At 35.7% G+C, this 15693-nt stretch overlaps 1 protein-coding gene across 1 annotated transcript; it reads right to left on the bottom strand.

Annotated features, from left to right (window-relative positions):
* Nucleotides 1–7206: 7206 nt before the first annotated feature.
* On the bottom strand, nucleotides 7207–13653 carry LOC110636145 (uncharacterized). The gene is made up of 4 exons (XM_021785700.2): nucleotides 13333–13653; nucleotides 11324–12997; nucleotides 9355–11025; nucleotides 7207–9055 (listed from the first exon to the last, which is right to left on the bottom strand). Exons 1-4 carry the CDS (start codon nucleotides 13544–13546, stop codon nucleotides 7335–7337), a joined length of 5280 nt encoding a protein of 1759 aa, XP_021641392.2. The 5' UTR covers nucleotides 13547–13653; the 3' UTR covers nucleotides 7207–7334.
* Nucleotides 13654–15693: the final 2040 nt, after the last annotated feature.

The following is a 15693-nucleotide window of genomic DNA, read 5'->3' as shown; positions in this document are numbered from 1 at the left end:
CAAGTTTGACTCAAATTGAATGTTTTGGTATATCTTTTAACTGCAACAAAATAGCTTCTGAAGTTCTCCGTGCTCAGTGGTCTATAGTAGTGTAGATCTTGGCCTCTTGAGTCTCGAGTACATCTGGTACCTTGAATAAATTCAGTTATGGAGAGTGTGGCTTTGAGTAAATAGTCTCTTTTCGCACTCTTCTTTATCAATTGCTATGCTATTAGAACAAGAAATTTGCCAGCAGTGCTGTGAGCTCATTTTTAAAAAGAAATTTATGAAATAATATACATTAAAGAACATAATTTTCGGAGAAAAATTGGCATTGTTGTTTCAATAGTGCCAATTTGGAGGGTAATTTAGTGTTTATGGTTCAATTGGAGGGCTAATATGTTTTTTGGCATCTATTAGATTGGATACACAAACTGTACAGGGAGAAAGTGCTGCGTTTTTAGGGAGTTGAGCTCCCTTCCTGTTGCTGTCTTCCTTCTCACACACCTATGATAAAAAACGATGTCATTTTCCCATGTGTATCGTTTTGATGTGTGGTTACTGCCATGGAGATATGTTCATTGCTTTGCATGTCTCACGCCTTATTTTTACTTATGGTGTTGTACGTGTAGAGAGTTTAGTTGAGTTTTTTGGATTTGATTTACCTGTTCTTCCCACTTGATTTGACAATCAGTGGATGGTATGGGTTCTTTGAGGACGGTGGCAGTTGGATTCAGATCATTTTTGTGATGTTGATTGAGGGAAAAGATGATTAAGTTCAAGAAAAGTATTTTGGAATAAGAGATAAAGGTGAGTTATGAGTAGGAAAAAAGATGGTGATGAAAAGCTGGGATGAAGGTGGAAAATAACAGCAAGCACCTGCTATGATGACAATAGTAGCTCAATTCTCTATTGGGTCGTCACTTTTGCATTTGTTGGCCAAATGCTGGCCATTTGGGAGAGGTGTAGCTGGCTGTTGCTTCCTTTATTCAGAATCTAATTGAAGGCCAGCTTCGCAGTTCACATACACCACAAGCGACGACAAACACTTTATATCTCCCAATGCCCTTTCACCTCCAGCAATCGGTCCAACCCAATGTTGTTCCAATCTCAGCCCAACCCATTGTTGCACCCATTTACACTGCTCCAGTAGGACCCGTATACTCACTTTCTCAATTATAATAGGTAAGCCTTGATATAAGCTCATATTATTGTATTTATGTGGTTTGGATCGATATGTCCGTGGTTATAATATATGAATTTAATTTATGAGATTCTTTTTAATATTGAATGATGCCTATGTTATGAATTTGGAGATTTGGTGTTTTGTGAATCATAATTTTGATTTTTTATTGCACTATTTTTTTTTTTCTTCGTATGTTTTGGATAGTTTTTTTTTTTAAATAAAAATTTGTGCTTTCGTTTTGTTTAATTCCTCTAATTTGCTTTTTCTCATAGCTGTCTTTGCTGTTTATGATAGTTTTATTTATTGAAATTTGATTTTTTTGTTCTGTTGTGAATGAGTGTGTGTTTGGTTTTGGAGTTCACTGTTTATTCTTTTGTTTTCTCTTTGTTGTGTATGAGAGTCTTGAGATGTCATTACTATTATGGAGTTTCTTAAAGAAAGTATTATTATTACTTTTTCTATTTCTCCAATTTTGTGATATATAAACAGAGTTTTTCTTAATTGATAATGAAATTTTTGTGATATCATGGAATGATCATTGTTCCAGAGTTAAGAAACGAATGAAGCTTATCTTAGAATTGTAATTTATCCTTGTGAGCTTATAGATAATAGTGCAATTCAAAAGTTTACATGTTTAGGTGCCCCTTCGAGGACTATCATTTATCACCATATGCATGCATTTTCTTTGCTGCCATCGCATAGAATTAATTCTGGGACTCCTCAATTACATCTCTTTCAGGTTATTCATTACATTTTGCTAGAAAGCTTGAAAGAGTATGTTCAGGTAGAAATCTATTCCTCAACCTTATTTTGTTAATGCTAGGAGAGTTTTTGTGGATGATAGAGTTTATTTAATGAAATATATTTTTCTTTTTTTTTTTTTTTTTTTTTTTTTTGCTTTTTAGGGGATTGGATGTGCTGGACTGGATGGAAGGTTGTCCTACTAGCATGTTTTTTTTATGATGCCACTTACTACAACCTTCGAAGTCTTTGGCATAGGTGATTATATATGAATTAGGACTTTATAATTCAAAAGATTTGAAATTGATATGTGACATTGTACTCTCAGTAAAGGGGTAGATCAATATGTTGTAAGCAAGTTCCTCTGTCAAGTCTTTACCAACGGTAAGCATGGGAAAATTTGTTCAATAATCAAAGAATCTGCTTCCTGCAAATTTGATATGAAAGAAGAGGTTTTTCTTAAGTATTATTGCTGCATCAATTTTCAGAAATTCAGTTTATAGAAGTCATTGATTTGGATAAATTATCAACAAAATAGAAGTGAAGCTCTTTTCAAATTTCTCCTGGCATATTCTTTTTTTATTTTTTGCTTAAGGGCAGTAGGTCCTTTACTCTGGCAGGTGATGCTTGCACTTTTAACACAGTTGGAGTTGGGTGAAGTGCAATACTTGCATCTACTTCCAGAGCTAAATGTAACTTGCACTGTGAATTTCTACAAGGTTGGTTATAGATGCATTTTGAATTCTATTTATTTATCTTGGACTTATTTTTTCTTCCTCAAAAGTTTTAGCAGCATAATAGGTTACACTTGGTAGATTGCTAAAGATGTTTTCTGTTGTAGTTGAGTGTTGTTGATGGGAAGCAAGCACAACATACAAACTCCTTGAGTCCATTTGGAGAACTTTTTGACTATGGTGATTTCAGTTGGTACATGATTTCCCATTTTTTAATAGTTAAATATTGTTGAATGTTGCTGAAGCTTTTTTTTTTTTTTTTTTTTTTCCTAATGTATTGCAAGACGTGATGTGCTTGCATGTATAATATGTATTTTCCATCTTTGGTTTTTAACTTTATTGAGTACTGTTTCTTTGACATTTACATTTAATTTTGGTGTTTCTCACTTTGAAAGCGTGGCTTTTGGTAGCACTGCAATGTGTGGATGAGAAAATTTCTAGTTTTGGGTTATTTCAGTTGTTCCATTTTAAAGTGCAACATGGGAACAATAAGTGATCTTAACATGCTTGCTTTTTATTTTGTACAAGTTCAACGAAATGGTATTCTACTGCATGAGTTTTACTTCATTTCTCTTCCTCTTATTCAGACTCACTGTTGTTTGATTCCTTTTATTGACTTAAATTATTCTATTTTATTTGTGTTATATAGCATTGGTTTTCATTGCTGTGACTTTTAGATATTGTCCTGATAATTTGAATTTTGGCTTCCTTTGATCCAGCCTTTTTTACAAAGACACTTATTCTTCCTGAATGGTCCAACTGAGGGTCTAATGATAATATATGTAGCTCAGTTTTTCATAGGAATATCTTTATTCTCCTTTGTTGCACTTTGAATAATTAATATATGGATATCGAAAAGTTTCTTCATCACATCACATTGTTAATTATTTCTTTAATGTTCCTATTTCTTCTCTTTGCTATTTAGGCGCCAAGTGGTGGGTTCAGCACTTTGGGAAATCTTTTCCCTTTCTAAGTTGGATGCCAATTATCAGTCGTAAGAATTATGAATTCCTTGGTATGTTTGACTGTTAAGTTTCTGATGAACTCAATGCTCCTTTTCTGGATTATTTTGGATAAAGTCTTACATATTATTGAGTTTACTTTCAATTTTATAATTCATTTATATTCAAGTCATTTTGAGCTGAGTGCTTTGGGTTAGACAGATTGATAGAACCAAGTAAAAAATTTTAGGTTGCTCATGAATTTTTTTTTTTTTTTTCTTCATTACATGAAGGATTGTCATTGAAGTGGGAGTTGATGATTGATTGTTATGAAAGGTAGGAAAAGAGGAAAATTAGTAGTATAAGAAGAAGAATAAGAAGAAAAAAAAATTAGGGCCTTTAATTTGTTGTATCACCCGACAAGGATATTTAGAATATATAGAACATCCAAAAGGGCATTGAGAAGAGATGGACATGGAAAGAAAAGCTGATACGTAATGCTCTGTTTTGTTTTGTATTGGGTCATCTTGGGGTACTTTTATTTCTGTTTTTATCTTTTTTTTTTTAGAAATTTCTGTTTTTATCTTTAGTTTGGTTTGTTGTTTTTATGCTGGTTTGTATTGCATGTTTTGGATACTCCTTTAGTTTTGTTTAACTGTGGCTTGATTCGTTTCAGGGGGCTTTTGTTCTTCGATTGCATCATCTTTCTTTCAAGACTACTCATGCTTTGTTGTTCCACTCCCTTTCTATTTGTCCAAAGAACAAATTCAACTTTTAGAAATGCCAATGCCTGAGAAGCACTTAGTTACATGTTGATCTTTCTGATATGACACATACGGCACTCAGTTTTACTTTTCTCTCCTGCTATTTCTTGTTGCTTCATGGTATTGCAAGATTGTTACAGTGTATGACACACTTCTCACCCTTACCAAGTCCGGATGAATTGTGCAATCTATAAAAATTATTTGGACTAGCGGTGTACCGCTCAGTAAACAACTATTTTTTTATTAAAAAAAATAATAATAGTAGCAATTATTAGAGAAATTTATTTAGTGAAAGTTGTAGTTTTGCAAGTGAGAAGTTTTAATTTTGTATAATTTTGTCTTTTTGTGTTTTGATAACTAAATTATTTTAAGATAATAATAATAGTTTTTTTTTTATAATATTGAAGAAATTAAAAATATTTGGAATTAATTTGTATAATTACATTTAACATAAATGAATATTGCTTCTATTTCATTAAATTAGATATAAAATATATTATTTTTTTCTTTAAAAAATTTTGAAATTTGACTTTCATATATGTCAAGAATCAACAATGCACTATTAATAGAAACCCAACCTGCCATATATAATAACTGTAAAATAGCTTACTTTGGTATTTGATCTCATTTTGAATTTGAGCATAAGATAAGAAGAAAAATGGCACTACAAAAAATTAATCACTTTATATTAATAGAAAATTTTGGGCCAAAGTAGATAATGGCAGCAGAATGGTTAAAAGTAAGGGAAAGAAAACGTCAAATTGTTACTGTTATAGCTGCTTCAAGCAGAAATCAAATACTTTACTGACCTGCATGCCTTCTACCCCATTGATGCTAACAGTTATATCAGCTTCTTGAATCATTCCAACAACACCTATGACTTGGGTGGTTCTGCAAGGTCCTTCTATCACCAACCTTCTTACCAGTTTTCAAAGCACAAAACAGAACTAAAAAAAATTCATACATAGTTTTGCACTTATAAGGACTCTATTGATTTGGAATTCAATTCCAAATAAGATAATTTGAAACAGAGTCCAATTGGGAAGGAAGCAAAACGATCATACTAGTGCCTTCCCATCAGAACAGATGCCAAGAACTGAAGCTTTATGTCATCTTCCAGAGCACAATTCAATTTTCTCATCAATAACTAATGCAAATGCAGTCTCTGGACTTTTCATTATCGTATTTTATTAAATGATATTTAAAGAAAAATTGAAAATAACAATGAATTTTGGAAAGCAGGATCAGCATTGATCTAAAATATGGATATCTTCCTATCTATAATATAGATTGTAGAACAATGCGATTCTGGTTAAGACAAGGAAAAAAAAATTATTTTGATCTATAAAGGAATAAAGTGATATTTTTTAGACCAAAAAAAAAATGTACCGTTGGTTGAAAATTAAAAAGAATGCAGATGGGAGAGGAAGCAAAGGATGCTGATATTAGGGGAAATGCTAATGCAACAACAATGCCTAAGCAAGAGGCAAAGATGGTCACAACATCAATATTGGCTTGATAAATTGGTAAAGATGGAGACTGCATGAATGCTTGAGAAAGAGAATCTTAGTGAATGTCATGGTAGTCATAGGAGCAAGAGCATTAATTGTTTTATTAAATTCATCCCTCCCTTCTCCTATCAATTACGGTCTGCAAGGGCAAGAAAGTGGTGAAATTTTCTTCCTAGGGAGAATACCTAATGAGTGAGTATCACTTGAACCTCTATTGTTTCTGCTTATCAAATCACTAAAAACAGATTCCTTGACCATACATGGAGTCCCCAAATAAATAAATACGTATGGAGGGAAAAAAAAAAAAGAAAAATTAGAAATAGTCTAATTAACTTTGATAGGAAATTTTCTTCAATCTAAATATTGGACGAACTCTTTGGTTATTTAATTAACTTTTAGATTGCAATTTATGCAGCAAAATTTATAAAGAAATAACAAAGTGAACTCATGATTGGACCATTATCACATCCCTCTATTAAAATTGGTTTTTATCATCATTTAAACACTCAAAATAAAATTTAAAAAAACCTGCATATATAGGAATTATGAATAAAAAAAAATAGAGGAAAGAAAATATTAACCTCGAGGTTGAAGTAGACGGATCAGTCTCAAAGTTTTGCTCCGTCACTGAGCACTGCTTACAACAATCTAGAGAGAGATCACAGAGAAAAAAATGGAATTTAGAGAGAGAAAGGGTGGCAAACAAAGCTAATGAATTATCAAATATAGTAACCAGTCACGATATATACACAACTTAAATATTCCACCCAAAACTAAAGAACCAACGAATAGACATCCAAGATGGGTGACGTCAATTACTTTCATTCAAGACTATCACAATTTAGTGCTACATTGGATTTTTAACAATATAAATACAACATTAATATTTCATAACCTTCAAAACTTTGAATAATGCCAATAAAAGGTGCAACAACGGAGAGATTAATGCGTCTCAATAAAAGGAAATTTTCACAACAAAATTAGGAAATCAAAGTTTGCATGCGATGACGATTTTGAATAGGTAACTAATATTGTGTAGCATCAATTTCATGATTTATCGGCAAATAAGCATACAAATTCCACAAAGTTATTAGAATATCTTTTTGAACTTCAAGTTGCTGATACACCGCATAAAGGCCAATGTTCTTGCAAACATTACTCCCATGTATGCCAAGCCCGAGCTGTCTATCAATTATTTTGCATCTTACCTTGTGTTCAACCAAAGGCAATAAAATTGCTTCGCATTTCATCTAAAGGAATACCATGAAAACGTAATAAAGAGCCAAAACAAGAAAAAAACTCCATGAGAAAAACACCACAAATTGCAAAAACTAAAAGGAAATGATCATCTTAAACATTGAAACTCCATCTCATATATCATCTTTAAACCTCAATTATCATATTATATCATAACAAACGGTAGGTTAAGAAAAAGACATTAACCCATCTAAGCCTTGGAAAAGTATCCACCCCACTTCTTAATCCACATCCTCAATAAAAGCAATGCCACTTCTAGCACCCATAGAAGGACCATCCTCATCTATTACTCTGCCCATGTCTCGGCTAGTGCTTGGTACATCTTGGATTGGGTTGCAAATGCTTTCCAATTCTTTCATCTTGTCTTTAAATTCATCTGCCTCAGCGAGTTGATTCCCACAAAGCCACTGAATGGCCGACTCAATTGCATCTTCAATTTTCTTCTTATCAGCAGCAGAGAGTTTTGCACTTATCTTCTCATCTCTAAATCTCATGTTGTAAGCATAGTAGTCCAGTGCATTCTTGGCCTTGACCTTCTTTCTGTGTTCCTCATCCTCATACTTGTATTTCTCTGCCTTTTGTACCATCTTCTCAATCTCCTCTCCGGAAAGCCTGCCCTTGTCATCAATGACAGTAATCTTATTCTTCTGTCCTGTTGTTTTATCCTCGGCAAAGACATTCAGAATACCATTGGCATCAATGTCAAAGCAGACATGGATTCGTGGAACACCCCTAGGAGCAGGGGGAATGCCAGATAATTCAAAATTGCCTAGCAAATTGTTCTCACCGGTTCTATTTCGCTCACACTCATAGACCTGAATCAACACACCAAGCTGATTATCAGAATCGGTGGAAAGCACTTGCTCTTTCTTGATGGGGATGGTCATGTTCCTTGGAATCAATACGGTCATAATGTCACCAGTTGTCCCCAAACCAAGGGACCGAGGAGTGACATCGAGCAATAGAAGGTCCTTGACCATCTCATTACCCTTGCCACTCAGGATTGCAGCCTGGACTGCAGCACCATGGGCTACAGCCTCATCAGGGTTAATGCTCTTGTACAGCTCTTTACCATTGAAGAAATTCTGCAACAATTGTTGAACCTTAGGAATCCTAGTAGACCCACCAACGAGAACCACATCATGGACACTGGTTTTGTCCATCTTTGCATCACTCAAGCACTTCTTCACAGGTTCCATACACTTCCTAAATAAATCCATGTTAAGTTCTTCAAATCTAGCTCGGGTAATAGTTGAATAAAAATCAATATGCTCATAAAGGAAATCAATCTCAATTGTAGTTCGAGCAATGGATGACAGAGTCCTCTTGGCCCTTTCACAAGCAGTCCTTAACCTCCTCAATGCTCTTGGGTTACCACTAATATCCTTCTTATGCCTCCTCTTAAACTCCTTAATGAAGTGGTTCACCATCCTATTGTCAAAATCTTCCCCTCCTAAATGGGCATCTCCAGCTGTGGATTTCACCTCAAAAGTACCCTTTTCAATGGCAAGAAGAGAAACATCAAAAGTGCCACCACCTAGATCAAATATAAGCACATTCTTCTTACCAAAACTACTAGCTTTCTTGTCAAGCCCATAAACAATAGCAGCTGCAGTGGGCTCATTTATAATACACATTACATTTAGGCCAGCAATGACACCAGCGTCTATTGTAGCTTGACGCTGCGAGTCATTGAAATAAGCAGGAACAGTAACAACAGCATTCTTTATAGTGGTTTCAAGGTACGACTCAGCAATCTCTCGCATTTTCATGAGGACCATTGAAGAGATTTCCTCAGAGGAGAATTGCTTCTCTTCACCCTTGTATGTCACAATAATCATGGGTCTGTCACCAAGGCCAGCAATGACCTTAAAAGGCCATAGTTTCATGTCTCTTTGCACCGATGCATCGCTGTATCGCCTTCCAATCAATCTCTTAGCATCTGCATTTGATCAAAATCAACAAGTACAATAAGAAAAAGGAAATTGCTAAAATTAAAATTTATTTGGATACAAGGTAGAATTTCAAATAAACTGCAGTCTCAACAGCCCACTGTTCAATACCTCGGCCGTTTATAAATAAAAGAAAATAATGATTACTCATTTTAATTATTATTAGTTTGAAATTACATACCACAATTTTCTCAGCAAACAAACAGTATTATTGAAAAAAGAGGGAAAGCAACAAAAAAGCAAGAGTAACAAAAACCAAAAAACAAGTGTTAAGAAGTAAGGAACATACCAAAAACAGTGTTTGTTGGATTCTTAGAGACCTGATTCTTAGCAGCGTCTCCTATCAAACGTTCAGTATTAGTGAATGCGACAAAAGATGGTGTTGTTCTATTACCCTGGTCATTAGCTATGATCTCAACGTGATCATGTTGCCAAATTCCCACACAGGAGTAAGTCGTTCCTAGATCAATTCCGATTGCTGGCTTTGCACTTATCTTCTCATCTCTAAATCTCATGTAAGCATAGTTCTCCGGTGCATTCTTGGCCTCAACCTTCTTTCTGTGTTCCTTATCCTCATACTTGCATTTCTCTGCCTCTTGGACCATCTCCTCAATCTCCTCTCTGGAAAGCCTGCCCTTGTCATTAGTGACAGTAATCTTGTTCTTCTGTCCAGTTGTTTTATCCTCGACAAAGACATTCAGAATACCATTGGCATCAATGTCAAAGCGGACATTGATTTGTGGAACACCCCTAGGAGCAGGAGGAATGCCAGATAATTCAAATTTGCCTAGCAAATTGTTGTCAAGGATTCTAGTTCGCTCACCCTCATAGACCTGAATCAAGACTCCGGGCTGATTATCGGAATAGGTGGAAAACATCTGCTCTTTATTGATGGGGATGGTCGTGTTCCTTGGAATCAATATAGTCATGACGCCACCAGGTGTCTCCAAACCAAGGGACCGAGGCGTGACATCGAGCAATAGAAGGTCTTGGACCTTCTCATTGTCCTCACCACTTAGGATTGCAGCCTGAACTGCAGCACCATAGGCTACAGCCTCATCAGGGTTAATGCTCTTGTAAAGCTCTTTACCATTGAAGAAATCCTGCAACAATTGTTGAACCTTAGGAATCCTAGTAGACCCACCAATAAGAACCACATCATGGACATTGCTTTTGTCCATCTTTGCATCCCTTAAGCACTTCTCCACAGATTCCATACACTTCCTAAATAAATCCATGTTAAGTTCTTCAAATCTAGCTCGGGTAATAGTTGTGTAAAAATCAATACAGCCATAAAGGGAAACAATCTCAATTGTAGTTTGAGAATCGGATGAAAGAGTCCTCTTGGCCCTCTCACAAGCGGTCCTTAACCTCCTCAATGCTTTTGGGTTACCACTAATATCCTTCTTATGCCTCCTCTTAAACTCCTTAACAAAGAGGTTCACCATCCTATTGTCAAAATCTTCCCCTCCTAAATGGGTATCTCCAGCTGTGGATTTCACCTCAAAAGTACCCTCTTCAATAGTAAGAAGAGAAACATCAAAAGTGCCACCACCTAGATCAAATATAAGCACATTCTTCTTAACAAAACTACTGGCTTTCTTGTCAAGCCCATAAACAATAGCAGCTGCAGTGGGCTCATTTATAATACACATTACATTTAGGCCAGCAATAACACCAGCGTCCATTGTAGCTTGACGCTGCGAGTCATTGAAATAAGCAGGAACAGTAATAACAACATTCTTTATAGTGGTTTCAAGGTATGTCTCAGCAATCTCTTGCATTTTCATGAGGACCATTGAAGAGATTTCCTCAGAGGCGAATTGCTTCTCTTCACCCTTGTACTTCACAACAATCATGGGTCTGTCACCAGGGCCAGCAATGACCTTAAAAGGCCATAGTTTCATGTCCCTTTGCACCGATGCATCGCTGTATCGCCTTCCAATCAATCTCTTAGCATCTGCATTTGATCAAAACAACAAGTACAATAAGAAAAAGGAAATTGCTAAAATTAAAATTTATTTGGATACAAGGTAGAATTTCAAATAAACTGCAGTCTCAACAGCCCTCTATTCAATACCTCGACCGTTTACAAATAAAAGAAAATAATGATTACTCATTTTAATTATTATTAGTTTGAAATTACATACCACAATTTTCTCAGCAAACAAACAGTATTATTGAAAAAAGAGGGAAAGCAACAAAAAAGCAAGAGTAACAAAAACCACAATACAAGTGTTAAGAAGTCAGGAACATACCAAAAACAGTGTTTGTTGGATTCTTAGAGACCTGATTCTTAGCAGCGTCTCCTATCAAACGTTCAGAATTAGTGAATGCGACACAAGATGGTGTTGTTCTATTACCCTGGTCATTAGCTATGATCTCAACATGATCATGTTGCCAAATTCCCACACAGGAGTAAGTCGTTCCTAGATCAATTCCGATTGCTGGCTTTGCACTTATCTTCTCATCTCTAAATCTCATGTTGTAAGCATAGTTCTCCAGTGCATTCTTGGCCTCAACCTTCTTTCTGTGTTCCTCATCCTCGTACTTGTATTTCTCTGCCTCTTGGACCATCTTCTCAATCTCCTCTCTGGAAAGCCTGCCCCTGTCATTAGTGATAGTAATCTTGTTCTTCTGTCCAGTTGTTTTATCCTCAGCAAAGACATTCAGAATACCATTGGCATCAACGTCAAAGCGGACATTGATTTGTGGAACACCCCTAGGAGCAGGAGGAATGCCAGATAATTCAAATTTGCCTAGCAAATTGTTGTCACGGGTTCTAGCTCGCTCACCCTCATGGACCTGAATCAACACTCCACGCTGATTGTCAGAAGAGGTGGAAAAAATCTGCTCTTTCTTCTTGGGGATGGTCGTGTTCCTTGGAATCAATACAGTCATAACGCCACCAGCTGTCTCCAAACCAAGGGACTGAGGAGTGACATCGAGCAATAGAATGTCCTTGACCTTCTTGTTACCGTCACCACTCAGGATTTTAGCCTGAACTGCAGCACCATAGGCTACAGCCTCATCAGGGTTAATGCTCTTGTAAAGCTCTTTACCATTGAAGAAATCCTGCAACAATTGTTGAACCTTAGGAATCCTAGTAGACCCACCAATAAGAACCACATCATGGACATTGCTTTTGTCCATCTTTGCATCCATCAAGCACTTCTCCACAGGTTCCATACACTTCCTAAATAAATCCATGTTAAGTTCTTCAAATCTAGCTCGGGTAATAGTTGTGTAAAAATCAACACCGTCATAAAGGAAATCAATCTCAATTGTAGTTTGAGCAGAGGATGAAAGAGTCCTCTTGGCCCTCTCACAAGCGGTCCTTAACCTCCTCAATGCTCTTGGGTTACCACTAATATCTTTGTTATGCCTCCCCTTAAACTCCTCAACAAAGTGGTTCACCATCCTATTGTCAAAATCTTCCCCTCCTAAATGGGTATCTCCAGCTGTAGATTTCACTTCAAAAATACCCTCTTGAATGTTAACAAGAGAGACATCAAAAGTGCCACCACCTAGATCAAAGATAAGCACATTCCTCTCACCAAAACTACCGGCTTTCTTATCAAGCCCATAAGCAATAGCAGCAGCAGAGGGCTCATTTACAATACACATCACATTCAGGCCAGCAATGACACCAGCGTCCATTGTAGCTCCACGCTGCGAATCATTGAAATAAGCAGGAACAGTAACAACAGCATTCTTTACAGTGGTTCCAAGGTACGCCTCAGCAATCTCGCGCATTTTCATGAGGACCATTGAAGAGATTTCCTCAGAGGTGAATTGCTTCTCTTCACCCTTGTATGTCACTACAATCATGGGTCTGTCGCCAGGGCCAGCAATGACCTTAAAAGGCCATAGTTTCATGTCCCTTTGCACCGAGGCATCGCTGTATCGCCTTCCAATCAACCTTTTAGAATCTGCATTTGATCAAAATCAACGAGTACAACAAAGAAAAAAAAATTGCTAAAGTTAAAATTTATTTAGATACAGGGTAGAATTTCAAATAAACTGCAGTCTCAACAGTCCTCTGTTCAATTTCTCGACCGTATGAAGAGATCAAACTACAAGTCTCGAGCCCAAAATGAAAATAAATAAAAGAAAATTATGATTACTCATATTAATTATTATCAGTTTGTAATTGCATACCATAATTTTCTCCGGGAACAAACAGGACTACTGGAAAAAGTGGGAAAGCAACGAAAAACCGGAGTAACGAAAACCAAAATCAAGTGTTAGGAAGTCAAGAACATACCAAAAACAGTATTGGTTGGATTCATGGTGACCTGATTCTTGGCAGCGTCTCCAATCAAACGTTTAGTATCAGTGAACCCCACATAAGATGGTGTCGTTCTATTCCCCTGGTCGTTAGCTATGATCTCAACGTGATCATGTTGCCAAACTCCCACACAAGAGTAAGTTGTTCCCAGATCAATTCCTATTGGCGGACTCTCTCCTTTACCAGCCATGGATATTAGCCACCAAAATTTACAAGAAAATAGAGCAGCAAAAGAAAAATCTCAGAGACACCTCACTATTCTGTACGTGTGTTTCGTGAAGAACTGAGAGTAGGAGCTGGTTTCTTAAAGGTGGAGATGTGCTGTCTCTTCAAAGTTTTGTTGTGCATGATCAGCCATTAGATTAAGAATTTGGACGGCTAGGATGGTTCCGTTGACGAGTGTTGAACTCCTGCTTTTGTTTCGTGCATTTGCTCCAAAAGGTGTGGGCCAGTGCTATTTTGTATTTATTGCTTTTTTACAATATTTTTAAGTGTATTTCATAATAAAAACATTTGATTGGATGGAATGTTTTTTTTTTTAAAACAGAAACATAATAAATAAAAATGTAAAATTATATTAAAAATAAAATAATAAAAAATCTAAATGCCCTCCCTCCTTATTCTGTCCCCGTCCCACCTCCTAACCTTAATTTTAACCCCATTGCCACTAATAATTATATTAAAATTTTAATTTGGATGAAACTTATTTTACAATATCACTAATTTTAATAAATTTTTAATATTTTATTATAATGTTTAAAATCTTATTAATCCTTTAAAATATAAAAAATAAATCCTATAATAAAATATTTTTAAATTTATCCTTCCTAAAAATAATATACTTACTGTTATTGAATGAAGAAATTTGTAGATAATTAAAAATAATTTAGACTGCTAATCAACGTTAAAATTAAAAATAATTTAGATTGTAAAGAGGAAAAAAAAGAATAAATTTAACTCTGTAAATACAGTCCTTTTTTTTAATTCTGATATGTATTAGAAAATAGAATTATTATCAATTAATTATTACTGAATTTTTAGCTATATTTTTTTTAAAATTAGTAGGTAATAATTCCACTTTTTTTTCAGTGTATTCCCGAGAAATAGAAAAAAAAAATTCCCCTTCATTTTCCTGAGAAACAAGGAGGAAAATTTTTCCTTTCTCACTAAGCCATTTAATTTTGCTACGCTCTCTTGCTTTTTGTAATAGAACATTCACCTGCTAATTTTTATTGCAGACCATATAATTCATGAAACCAAATTTTCATGCGTCATGCATTGCTTTAAAAATGTGCTGCCTTAATGGCAAAAGCTAATCACTTTATATTAATAGAAAGGCAAAAGGCTCATTTTAGCCTTGCTCAAAAGTTAAATAAGTCCTTAAATTCTTTTTTGGTCTAAAGAAGCCCTTCAGCTATTTAAAATGACATACTTAACTCCAAAGTTAACAAAGCACGCCGTCTAATGGAATTAGGGATTGCACCAAAAATGCAGAGTCAAATACTAGCACTTCATGGTTCATTGCATACCAGGTTGGAATAAAGCCTTCTCTAAACCATTCAAGCACCCAACTGGTTAATATCTGACTCTATGCCAGGCCGGCTAAGTGGGAAAATCAAAGTTCAAATATCTCTCTCCATTATTGTCAAGGTATTGGATCATCATCCCAAGAGAAGGAAGTGGAGTGTTGTGGTACAAAGTTGGAACGTATAGTTAGTAGTCAACTTGTCTTTTTATTAATCTGAGATCATATTTATATGTATGGCTAAACGTGACAAGTTTATTTACGTTGCCAAGCTCTCTGAGTAGGTGGAGTGCTACGATGAGATGGTGGATGCCATGAAAAAATGTGGCTAAACTTAATGTGGAATCTGCTATCAGTTGAATACAACAAAAATTTACGGAGGTTTATCCTCTTAACTCTAAGGCATGTTCAGAGATTAAAGTTACCTGCTTTAATAGAGAGAACAGCATCACGCTTTAATTCATTAATTGTCTATCAATTGTCGTTAAGCAAAAAGTGGACACTGCCTTCATATAGGGATTTTAACAATGGATGTCATGGTGCATACTGCAAAAGAAATTGAGGAATCTAAATTAATGGAATTTGAGGAATCTCAGTTTTTTTGTCAAGTTTCATGAGGGATGAGCAAAGGTATGTGAAAGTATAACAAAGCAAGACAAACATCCAAGCATGCGTTTTGGGGGAGTATACCTTGGAAGAAATATTGGAGCTAGGTCGAGCTAGTAGGACCTATGAGACGATCCAAATGGTCAGGAGCAGCAGTTATTGAAGCAAAATGTGAGGGAATGGGTGTGATCGAGTGATACAGGGAG

The sequence above is a fragment of the Hevea brasiliensis genome, chromosome 1 (genome assembly GCF_030052815.1).
Source record: "Hevea brasiliensis isolate MT/VB/25A 57/8 chromosome 1, ASM3005281v1, whole genome shotgun sequence".
Classification (NCBI taxonomy): Eukaryota; Viridiplantae; Streptophyta; class Magnoliopsida; order Malpighiales; family Euphorbiaceae; genus Hevea; species Hevea brasiliensis.
This window is presented reverse-complemented; position numbering and strand designations above follow the sequence as displayed.